General features: G+C 38.5%; 1 protein-coding gene across 1 annotated transcript in view; it reads right to left on the bottom strand.

The window, feature by feature from the left end:
* Positions 1–4,457: 4,457 nt before the first annotated feature.
* Positions 4,458–12,731, bottom strand: part of XPO4 (exportin 4) — a 63,838-nt gene continuing 55,564 nt past the window's right edge. Inside the window, exon 22 of the mRNA XM_085321825.1 lies at positions 4,458–11,097. Within this exon, the coding sequence (XP_085177951.1) occupies positions 10,900–11,097 (198 nt within the window). The 3' untranslated portion in view covers positions 4,458–10,899. The remainder of the gene's footprint in view (positions 11,098–12,731) is intronic.

Here is a 12,731-nt window from a genome sequence, read left to right as displayed (position 1 = left end):
AAAAATGTGAGCAAAGATGGTGGGGAGGACTGACCCAAAATAATTGTTTAGATTCTCTTCTATACTTGAGAGCTTCCTGATGCTCTTTTAATATTCCTGGTTGTTGCAAGTGCCATTTCAGGACTCCCTTTCTTGCAGACTGATGGAATTCAAGCTTATTTTTTGATATATTCACAAGGATAGTAAGTTTTACTTGCATATTCCTTGTTCCTATCAGCTCACTCAACCTTTCCATTGGGGCATACTTCTTGACTACCTGTTTCTCATTTTGTGAACGTACCATTTACTTTTCTGGCACTTCTTGTAATAGCATAGTGCTTAAAAAGAAAAACTAAGAACTTCCTTCAGCACTTTTTTTAATTCCTTCCTTATAAAATCTAGTCTCACTATCATAATTCATAATAAACATTTTTATATATCTTTCTGTTGTTCACCAGATCACCTTTAAATAACCTCRTAGAAGCTGGCCCAAGGGATTTTTTAGAATTAAACCAGCATCAGTGTCTCCTCCTATCCTCTAGGACTAGACACTGCAAGTAGTAACAAGTGTAGTAAGAAACTGCTGGGTCTCACTTGGTCACTCTTGCACTTCATCAGATACAACACTTCACTATTTATGGCTGAATCGGAAAGTTGCCTGCTCCAGCATGGAAGATTTTCCTACATGGACTGCACCCGTATCTATTCATGTTACCACTATTGATGTGATTTAAAACCCCAGACCCCCTTTTCCTTGCATTGCTGCACGGCAGTTACCCAACATCTGCACAGTGTTACTGAAGGTAATAAGAAGTCTGGTTAAGTGTCACTTGTGTGTAGAATCTAAAGTCATTTACCCATTTAATTGTAAGGATTTAATGCAAGTTTTTAAAAGATTTTATGTGAAAAATGTGAAAATAAAAGGTTCAGTCTTCAGTAAGACTGAAGGCAGATGCATACTTTCATGAAGTCTGTATTTCCCTGAGCAGTTGTCCCTCCTATGACTAATGATCCCTTTTCCTTACCAAAAGGGTTGCAGAGATCATRTAATCATGTAAAGCACAGATGGCTGGGGGGAGGGTATGAGGGACAAAATTATCTAGATTATAACATCATATTTGGCATTATTTGGCAGATCTTACTTGGCAAATTTACAGCTCAAGACTTCTCTTGAATCTGGTTTACAGGATGGCCTTAGAAGGTAAGCTCAGAAGAAAGTAAAAYGACCCTTAGGAAGGAAAACAGGTTATGTCTTGAAATACAACTTCTTTGGGGAGTGAGGAGGAGAAACGAACCCCAAGTGTGGAAACACCTGTAAAGCGCTCTCTGCAAGATTTTTTTTTTATGGATGATCGAATTTTAGTTTCTCAATCCTTTTTTTTTTCTTTGTAGAAGAGTACTCCTAGTTAAGCTATCTATACTGTATCCTTTGACAGACTTTTCTTTAAATACAGCAGTGACACTGGCATCTCTAACGCTAAACTAATCTACTGCAATAGACCATTGCTGCTGATCCTGAACTGATCCAGCACAGAGTAACACAGTACAAAACAGAAATTTTAAAAGTACAGTTTTACCCTGGAAAGTAATAGCAACTTGTTACTCATCAGTTTTTTGAGTTTTGGTGTTTTCTTTTTTATTATTTTAGTCTACTATTTTTTTTTCCTGACCAGAGTATTTATGTTTGAGTCCTCTTGCAGTAGCACAGGCCATAGCCATATGAAAGTGTATGCAGTAACCATTTTCAACTATRCTAAGATTATTACATTCCAATTGTAGAAACTTTGCTGTTACCATAAGGTATGTCTAAAAATGTATTAAGAGCTTTTCGCTCCCCCAGTTCTTAAGACATTCTTAGGACTGGCAGACCAACTGCAAGTTTCACTTGGAAGACAGCCAAACCATGCAATACTTTACAAGGATCATATCTAGTGAATGTCAACAGAATCCTATTTCTGAAAACATGGAAAATAACATAAAACTAAATACTGTATTTACAGAATAACCTGTTAAATCTCATTTGTGTAAGGGAAACTTTGTGCTTTTCCTTTCAGTACTGTGTTCCTCCAATATAAATGCAGAGTAAAACATCCATTAGAGCCCACCGGGGGCACTACATGGGACATGCGTATCACGGCTTCCCAAGACCTTAGGTCTCGCTATAGCACAGATCATCAGGCAGCCTTTTAAAGCCTTTCAGTCAGGTCTCTGACTCAAATTCAGCCTCCAAATTCCAGTGGAGTAGCAGTAGTCTTGATCTTTAACCAATCTGTGGATATCCAACTCTTTCCCTACTGGAGATGCAAATTGTTTCAGAAATACCATCGCCTCTCTTTTGTCASCCTTTATAAATCATTGGCAAGTATTTCAGGGACCACAAAAAGGTCTGTAAGACTTCAGATTGAAAGAATGCTGTACTTAAAAGTGACCACTGGGGGGGAACTTGTGGTATTTGCATTCTAAACGGATTTTGCAAGTTATTTTTGAAAAACTGAGCAAATTACCAGTATCTATACCATTGCACATTTTAATATCCATTGACCATACTATATGCTGTTTTCTCCAATAATGCAGCTGGAGCAACGAGAGCTCTTCCCAGGACAACCATGAAATACACGCTAACTTGCAAACTTGATGGAATTCTTTGGCCAGAGCCGCCTTGTGTTTTGTTTTYGTTTCCCTCCCTCCCCGAACAAAAATGTAATCACTCTGCCATCACAAGAACCAGGAAGGAAAATATATAAAATATATTTAGCAAAACCAGTAAAATTAAAGTGGAACAGAAAATGCAGTCAAGTAGCAAACATTATGTACAGCAGCAGAATTTTTACAGTTTTTCCTATACATACCTCGGCACTCATTTCACACACACTTTTTAAGAAGGAGGAAGAAAACAGGCTAGTGTTAAGAAAGAAAACACTTTTTTTTCCTGAACAGTAAGTGGGATTTATCACTGTTTTTGCTTTTAAAACTCCAATTCAGGCTATAGGTACGTCTGAGAACAATAAGATGACACAATTTTCTCAGTCTCTAGATTCAAATTATACTGTCCTCCTTTTACAGATTATATTGGTATTTTAAATACAGTTATACTCACAGGATCTAGACATTATCTGGCCATCTTAAAGGATGTAGGTAACATATTTTAACTAAGATACAAAACAAGTMTCTAATTTTTCCAGCTTTCCTGAGGCTGAGTGAATTGTTTAAATACATGTGCGCTTATCAAAATCCAAGTTACAGTACATTTTTTTAACAGTAGTTTGTGAAGAAATCATGAAAGTGCATAACAGCCTAAAAGCAGRCAAAAGTACTTCAGAAGAACAGTCTTTCCTTAAAATGGCAGAAGAGTATAAGCCTTCCCCAAAGTAGTGTCGATCTTGAGAGGACTTCAGTGATCTTCCCAAAGACTCCAAAGTGTGGTGGGTTTTTGGTTTTGTTTTTTTGTTCCCCCTCCCTCCCCCCCAGAGCAACAGCAATCATTTGAATGAACAGACAACTATGAAAAGTATCGGTGCAGTATGAAAATAAAGGAAATATCCTGCCAACTTATTAAACCAGTAGCTGTGAACGAAGCTTTCACATCAACACTTTCACTGGCRTCTAGCGACGACTTTCATTCCGGAAACAGCGAACAGGGCGACAGATTGGAAGCGACTTGAATTCACCACAAACCCAAGCTGCGTCATCCAAAGCAACAAGTTAAAGCAAATGAACCACATGCACCTTCGCGACAGCGAACAGTCGGCCAGACCCCGAGGGAAGGAGAAAGGGAAGCCTGTCACATGCAAGGCTGCTACCTCACTCCAATTTTTAAGGGCGACACAGTGTCAGAGAAACCAAACCGATGGACGTTCAGGTGGCAACTGTTGTGCCATGAGWTTCAAATACCGATGGAGGAAGAACAATATCGAGTGATACATTAGTCACTAAGGGCAATTTCAGTGTTTTAGGAGATGTAGCTTTGTCTGGCTTTGTCTGTTTAGCTTTTACCTAAATAAAGAAGATTTTATTATTTCATTCATGAAACTTACACTGGTAGTATCAAATTTCAGTTCAGTTCCAAAAGGGCACTCTTCTCCTCCACCAAAAGCGTTGAATAAATTATAGCAGTCACTAATCCCACTAATCTTACACTGGTTGATAAATTCCGGGATAACGGTTGTATTAACTGGTTTGTTTTTCTTCTTACGGATTAGCTTGATTTTTTCCACATCAAGGTTGCAAATTGTTTTTGCTGTCTTCTCCTCCTTCCCTCTCCCCATTCATTTAAGATCTCCTTCTTATTTATCTGCCAGACAAATTCCATTTGGAAGGTTAAGATTTCCTACCTTCTTGCTTTACAGTAAATGGCAAACAGTGAAGAAAAAAAACCCCAGCTAACTCCATAATACATAACTGAAGCAAATGTAAGTTTCATAAAGGCAAAAAATGAGTATTTTTTGCATACACTTATAGAAACAAATGTGAATAAAGGCTTTGTACCTAAATCATTCAAGTTTATTCCAGACCTCATATTTATGGTAAAGCAAAATAGTTCAATTTTCTACATGAAAGGCTCTTGGATATGCTGCCGTTTTTCATCTTGCTAGCTGCTTTCAGGGATTTGCTCTTAATTACCTTAAACGTTTCTGTCTTTCACCAAAATGCTCACTTAACTAAACCAGACCGATATAAATACATTGTTGCAATAATTTTACTTCTGTAACCAATAAAATTCAAGCAATGCATACAACCAAGATGTATAGCAAGCGGTCACCATCATAGTCATAGCGTAGTTTTACTTTCAGGATTTGTGAAGCTTTTTTTTTTCTTTCTTTCTTTCTTTTTTAGAAAAGGAAGAAGATTTGAATGTGTCAAAGTAAAAGACGAACAGCACAAAATAACTGCTGCTCACCTAAATGCAACTACATTATCGCACATTAAGAACTGCTGTCAGTAACTGAACTTTTCTGAAATGCATACAGTGCATACGAAACATACTGCTGCATATAACTTACATGGGAACACATCACAAATCTGGAGAAAATGTCTAGCTAGATATTACAATAAACTGTTTAGAATAAATCTACACAACCAATTCAAGACCTAGGAATCTGTATTCCTTCTGGGTATACAAACTTCCCCGATAAGAGTGACCTGACGAGTCACCATTAAGCTTTTTTTGAAGGATGGGGGAAAAAGTAATTCTACTATATATTCATTAACAGCCACTGTTGCAAACTGTTAAGTATTTGTTTTATTTTCCTCCAGTGTGAGATACTCCTGCTGCACACCTATTCATGTCCTTTGCTGTTGATGGACAAACTCATGCCTTAAGTGCTGACATTAATCTAAAGTTATCCAATTAACTTCAATTGAATTACTGCTAATTCACAGTAGCAAAAGAGCACAATGTTTAGCTGGAGGTTTCATAATGTTCATATTTTTGTTTCTACTATCCGAAACCATAACAAATGCTATTTCAGGGATTCAACAGGTGAAAATTTAGAGAAATAATAGTAAACAAGACACACACATCACACATGGCCAAAACAAAATAATAAAATCTTTAGTGAAAAACAAATTTTATCCTCCTCCTGCTTATGGATCTTAGAAATACAAAAATTATTGATTGCAAAATTGAAAATTCAGTTGTGATAAGGCTTGATTACACAAGTCTTATTGCAATAAATTGTGAAATATTTCAATGAAACTTTGTATCTTCAACTGTACAAGTAAAACAATACTTCAAATTTACTAGCACTTCAATCCCTGCCTTTGTTTTTTTAATAAACTCAAAATAGTACTGAATTATACATTTAAAATATTTACATATTTGTATTTGACTTACAGCAGTACCAGCATTTATTGCCTTAAAACTGCAAGTTCACTGCATGGAGGTTCCTTAGTTTGCACAAAGGGAAGAAATAAAAGCATTATGTTTTTCCTAATTATAAAATCTAGTATAATTCAACATGAGATTGAAATGTGTTGAGGAATGCTACTGGAAGGTATTTGACTGATTTCAAAYATCAATCTGTAATCGATTGAGTAGTATCTTCAACTTGAGTTTGGAAGGCTCTTCCAAATCTCTTACAAGAATGGCTTAAGATGACATGGAAAGAGGACTGGAGAAGGAAGCAGTAGAGAAGTAGGATCTCCTTTCACTCATGGAGGAGAAGGGAAGGCCAGGCATATCCTAGGTCTCCACTGCGAGGGCATCAGTAAACTCATTGGGAGGGGAAAAAAGGGAGGAGGGTTGTAAGACAGCTGAGAGCTTACGGCTCTAGAGCAAATCGTACTTCATGATTTGCTTCATGATTAGCRCTAGGAAGCTCTAATCTGGTTTACTGCGAAGAGGGTCTATGTGAGCCACTTGAATTAAGAGCAAGTTTAGAGGGGTGAGGAGGGAAACTCTAGCACTCTATATTTGAGCCGTATCCTTAGGCTCTGGTTACGGGGAGCCGACCTCATGTGACCAGCGCAGCCCGGGGCCTGGAGAAACGAGCGGTGCTTGTTCTCAGCAGAGGAAAAACCTCCAGAGCTGCCAGCCCAAGTGGGCTCGAGCTGTCGCAAGCAGAGGCCCCAAAGCCTGCGTATGCACAGGACCAACCACCCTCTTGCCATCTAGACCAGAACTGAGGCACACTGGTGAGGAAGCATCTTATTTTAGGAAACCACCTTTTTAATCAGCTGTAATTGAAACTACAATTTACAGTAAGTATTACTGTACTGCTGTGGACCACTCTTGTGGAGTACTGCACTACTGCTGCCTCTACTGCGCTTTATAATTACAAAAATCTTCTGTTTTCATTACAGTAAATCTTACACCTTGCAAAAACTAAAGTTAAAATATTTAATATTTACAGAGCATTTCAGATCCTCAATGCATTTATAGGCATAAACTAATCCTCACAACAGCCCTGTGAGGTAGGTAGGTATCGTCGCTATTTTTTTGTTGTGTTTTTTTTTTGTTTGTTTTTTTAAACAAAGACACAGCTTTAGCGACTTGCCAATAGCCACAGTGGACTCAATGRAAAATCTGATACAAAACTAGAGGAGACTGGCTCCTACTCTTATAGTATTCCTGCACTTATATTCATAAACTTCTTCCATAAAAACACCCCTTATGTAATTATTTCTCTGAAACTGAAATTAAAGTGTTCTATAATAGAAATGTCGCATTTGTTTTTCTGAATGGTTTCACAGATTACTGAAATTAGAATTTGCATTCCCTTTCCTAGCATTAGATTATAAATGGACAATTGACTTTTCTGTGCAAGCATATTTTCTACAACTACATGGCTTAAATAAAATAGGGATTTATCCAGGTAAATAGTGGGGCTTTAGTAAGTGCTACGCACTGTCAAGGAGATGACCCAGACTGAAATCCCTCTCTTTCAATAGTAAGATTTGGACATGCTGAGAAAACAATTTTCTCATTCCTGAGGAAAACAGTGAGCCCTTTATCACTAACCAGTGAAACAAACTTTTGGGCAATAAGTCGCAGATTCTGGTGGCAGTCAGTGAAGTTGATTAAGGCATAATGCAGGTAAAAGTGGAGGTTTAATGCAGTCCACTTCTGCCTGTCCATGTGTCCCTGCACTATGTAGGCCTTGAATTACATGATCCAACTAGACTGTCATGCTTGCCAGCATCGGAATAAATAGGTTGAACCACAGAAAATTATTAGGCTAGCATTTGAAATAGCTACTACAATAGGATAAGGACTGGAGAAATGGGAAATAAACTACTTGAATTCTTGAATGAAAACACTGGGGCAATAATCTATTTTAGCAAGAAAAAAGGTCTTATGTCTGGACAAATATATTTATTACAACTACATCATGCAGCGTTTATAATTCAGTCTGAGTTGCATGTTTTCTCAAAACACATGTGTTTTTAAAACCATTATTCACTTTGCACAGTGAATGGAAAATCAATGCAGTGATGCTACAAAATTTTAAAACGGTTACTTGGAGCCAACTCTAGGTCCACTGAAAATGGTCTATGAATCCTTCTTAAGGACTTGAATGAGCTTTGCATCTAGAGCTGCAGCAGCTGGATATGTAGAAGATCACCAAAGGATGGGGGGAGGGAGGGGAGATATACAAGTCACACAGTTTGTGTATAGAAGCAGTTGCCTAGCCAGCAGGGGTATGAATTAAGAAAACTTATTCCCAGAACCTTTTGTAACAACTTCACAGATGTCACTAAACAGAAATATCCTTGCATTTGCTCTAGAAGAAGCATAAATTCGTATGGAAAGATCAAAGCTGAACACACAAGAATGGAAGAAAAAAATGAAGACGACTGTTGTCTAGCATAACATTAAGCAATAAAATTWTTTTTTTTTAAAAAAAGACCCTTACTTGGACAGTTTCCCTTTAATATATAACATCAATTTTAAATGAAGAGCAAAACAAAGTTTTAAGCAATCATCAGAATTAATCTTTGAAAGTAATTGTYCATACTTAATTTAGCAATCTTGATAATCAAAACATATTGTTCTGTCAGTGCCTGTGACAACACGATGGGCCTGATTAGAAAAGCAATGGGTATGCAAATTACTTTATTCTGAACATTAACTAAACTCATACTCTCATTCATCAGCTACAATATTCAGGAGGATTTCTAAATTTTAAAGTTCATAAATATTTTTAAATACTGAGCCAGCTTTAGGGTACAAATGTGAGAGTGACAGAGCTAGTTATAAGAGAYACGATGACTGAGAACACCAGTCTTTCAGTCAGATACAAAAAGGTTGAAGGTTATTTGCCATTATTTTTTTGGAGACTTTCGCCTAGATGTTTGACACTTGAGTACATCACAACAAACTAGCAGTTTCTCCTGCTGCTTGTGTTCCTAGGCTTTAATGCCCCTCATCTGAGAGAAAGAGAAAAAGAAAAAAAAAGAAGTTTCAGAACTGCTGTGCTACAGAACGTACAAACTCAAATTCTAGAAGCAGCTCCTAGAACAAGGCAAAAACCCAAGCAACGAAAAAAAAAAAAGTCAGCGGTTGGAACAGTTTAAGAACATAATGATCCCAACAGATCCTTCTCATTAGTGCAAATGCACAGCCAAGAAAACTTTTAAAGAAAAGGATTACTTTTTTCCAGGAAAAAATGGAGGGTAATCTCTCTGTTCTAAAACACTATGCAAATTGCCTTAGAACAGGTTGGGAAGGCATATTAGCTAACAAATTTTATGGTTGCTTTCTAACAGGTAAATCTGCTCTCACCCAATTCTCACATAAATTAAAGGAGAAGAGAAAAGTATACTGATAAGATGRTATTTTTGGCCTTGTAGATCCATGCTTGAGAAAGGTATGGATTTCACTAAAAAAAAAACAAACAAAAAAAAGCTCTAGATCACTTACAGCACAATAGTACAGACTTAGGTCTTTTTAATTCTGACTATTGTGACTAATTTTGAGATGAACAGCTGAAGGATGGCACAGAGTTGCAAACATGATGCTACACACAGACATGTAAAGGCTGTATATACTGTACACTTTATATAAATGTCAAAAAACAACAACATGGGAAACATTCAACAGCAGAGGTCTTAAGCAAAAGGGCCAACTTCTCCTGCCTCCATGTGTTTCCACAAAGACAACTGTTACTAGACTTGCAGCGTCTATGTTTTCTTCAGTTTTCTCTGGCTCAAAACTAGAGGCAAAGTATGCCCAGCTTCTGTGCCTCTGTGCCACTCTCCCTTGTTGGTCCGCTATACTCAGGGCACTGTAACTCTGCTATCATAATAGCTAAAGTGCTGATAGAAAAAAACTGAGCAAGAGCAGAGCAGCAGGGAGGGCTCTACAGAAGTGGAGCTAGTTTCAGGAAAAACAAAAATCCCTCTCAACAGTGCAGATCTTTATCTTTCTCGACTCATATCAGCTAAGTATGACCTTTAGGTAAAAGGGTTTCAAGCCTCTGTTCTAGCATAATTGTTTTACCTAATGCCCCAACTTTAAAAAGTTTGTCTAAGTCAATAATTTACAACTTTTGAGTTGTTATTGCTTTAGCAAACAGTTCAGTGTAGAAATACATTGCAGTTGTGTGCAACCTGGAGAGGAATCAAAACAGATACTGAAAGTAAAACTACACATGAACCTTGCGTTAGACACTCATTCCAAAATGACACGTCAACATGAAAGGCTGCAACATGTACACAGCAGCTTAATGCCAACATCCTAAAACAACTCTGAAGACTCAAATCTTGCCTTAGATTTCTTATCTAAAGTATGTGAACTTTTTTTCTTTTAAATTAAGGCAAGGAAATGGCTACAGTTCCTAAAGTTCATTTTAGGGGAAAAAAAATATACACCTTTTTTCTTTTGAACTTTAGGCAGCAGAACATAATGTAAAAACCTGCATTACATTGAACATGCAACTTCAGGTTGATGTAGAAAAACAAAACTAAACACAAGTTAAAATACCATTTGGTGTTTTCTTTTTCCATTGGAACACAAACTCAAACTTTAGAGAGGAAAAAATAAAGCTTAAAATCAGCTAAACTATTTAGAGCTTTGTATGTGTCTGCATCACACTAACATGGTTTTGGATAGAAAAAAATCAGTATGTTTATCTGGCTACTCATTTTAAACCAGTGGCCGGGGGGGTGGGGGGGAAGGCACTGAATTTACTTTTCACTGTGCCCATATCTGTTTGCATGTATATGGAAAGAATTTAAATTCAGATTTTCTGTCCATTCTTTTCACACACAAGTATGACAGATTGCAGCTAACACATAATAGCAGAAGCTGATTCAAAGTTGACCTCTCCTATTCCGTTGTGTTATGTTCAAACTTCCAGGCTCTCTAAAATCTGAGATGGCTGCAAAGAACCCAGAGACAGGTACAAGATTTAGTCAGCATTCAGCATTTCTCAGTGCATTTTGCAGAAAGGGTCTAAAGTAGGCATAGAGTTTTGTTGTTTATTTTACACAGAGAAGTCCACCAACATTTGCCATAAATTCTTCTAAACTCTTTAAGAAGGCCATCTTCTGCTTACGGTCCAGTGTAGGAGGAGTGCTGCTTGCAGTAAGCTTGTTGAAGGCATCTGCTAATCGCTGGTAAATTACTGGATCTTGTTGAGTTGATAGCAATGTTTCAACTAGCTCTGAATATTCAGCCTGTTGAATAAACAACAGTCTTATTAACTTCAAACAAAAAATTGTATACAGCTTCTCTCACCAGGACAAAATCAAGAATCAAAGCCGTGACAGAGAACCACCAGTATTTCTCCACCTGTGATACAGCTTGACCCACTAGTGTACCAAAATTGCATCCAAACCTGCAGCCTTTCCCATCTTCTAAATCAGAGAAAGCCTTTCAACCAGACTAATTTCTTTAGAAAAGCTAAAGAAACCTGTAGAGCTAGGCACTATGCTTTGTAATGCAGAGTAAAAAGAAAGCTTTCAGCCCTTCCTTCAGTGTGCTTTCCAGCTCTCTTGTAGCACAGGCTCGTTTCTATAAACTGCACTTCTTGCCACATGTTGCGTGTGCCTTATCAACCATTTGCACCTCCAATTTTCCCTTTTCTAGATTCTCTTCCCTGGTGTAGAGAGATGTTACACAATAATTTCTCACGCTCACTTGGACAGAGGTGGAGAAGAAACATGTTAAWCATAGCTAAAGAGACAGTGAAAGAGAAGCATTGAGGGCTTTGAGAATGATGGAAAACTCACTGCTGTTCGGAGAGGAACAGGTTCCTGCTKTGGGGAACATCAGCTTAGCTGGGAGGCAGGGCACAGCTCCCAGAGACTACAGCAGTCTGCACACCAAGGAACGAGATGGGGGCCTAAAAATACTGTTGGGGGCTGAGAGCTGAACTGTTGTTATGGAGAGACTGCTGAGGCACATCCAGCTCATGTTACTAGTGCTGGTTGTTCATCCACATGCCACCAATGATACTGCTAAGGGATATGTAGAGCAAGCCCAGAGCGACTACTGAGCTCTGGGAGCAAAGGTGAAGGACACAAGCGCCAGGTGGCAATCCTCAGTTCTACTGAGGGAGGTGAAAACCTTGGGGAGTAGTGGACACATTCTGAAGTTGACTCCAGTGACTGCTGTCACAAGGAGCTCTGYTCTTCACGACCATGGGTCCTTTGAGGGATGAGGGCAGCTAAGAAGAGAGAGGATGCATTTGACAAAGTGCTTTAAGAACACCTTTGTCAATAGGCTTGCCAATCTGAGAACAGATTTAAACTAGCTATGTTGGGGGATGGTGGCAGCAGCTTGCACTTGAGTGAGCAGACAGAGACCAGGTGTAGTAAGAACACTGGGCAGAGCGATGGGTGCAAGAGTGCTTGGGGGAGAGGGGGCAAAACAGACCAAAAGGAGGCCAACCTCAAAATCCTGTGCACAAATGCATTCAGCCTTGGAAACAGGAAGAGCTAGAGCTCTAGGCACAGAAACAGAACTGACATCACTGCAATAACTGAGGCATGGTGGCACAGCTGGTATGAYTGGAGTGCTTTGATGGATGGAGAGTGCTCTTTTGGAAAGACAGGCAGGGAAGAGGATGGGGGAATACCCCTTATGTGAAAGGGCAGCTCAAATTACTGGAGGTCTTCTACAGGTTGGGCAATCGACCTGGCTAAACGAGGAGACCATAATGGCATTCCAGTGCAAGCAGGACACATACAGAAATTAAAAGCAAGGGCAAGCTACAAAGGAGGAATACAGAAACACTGCCTGGGCACATAGGAATGATGATAGAAAAGCAAAGTTCAGGTAAAGCTGAAACTGGCAAGGGACATCAAGA

This window comes from Rhea americana, unplaced genomic scaffold, assembly GCF_003343005.1.
Source record: "Rhea americana isolate MKP2758 unplaced genomic scaffold, rheAme1 scaffold_71, whole genome shotgun sequence".
Taxonomy (NCBI): domain Eukaryota; kingdom Metazoa; phylum Chordata; class Aves; order Rheiformes; family Rheidae; genus Rhea; species Rhea americana.
The sequence above is the reverse complement of the archived record's forward strand: the minus strand, read 5'-3'. Positions and strand labels throughout refer to the sequence as shown.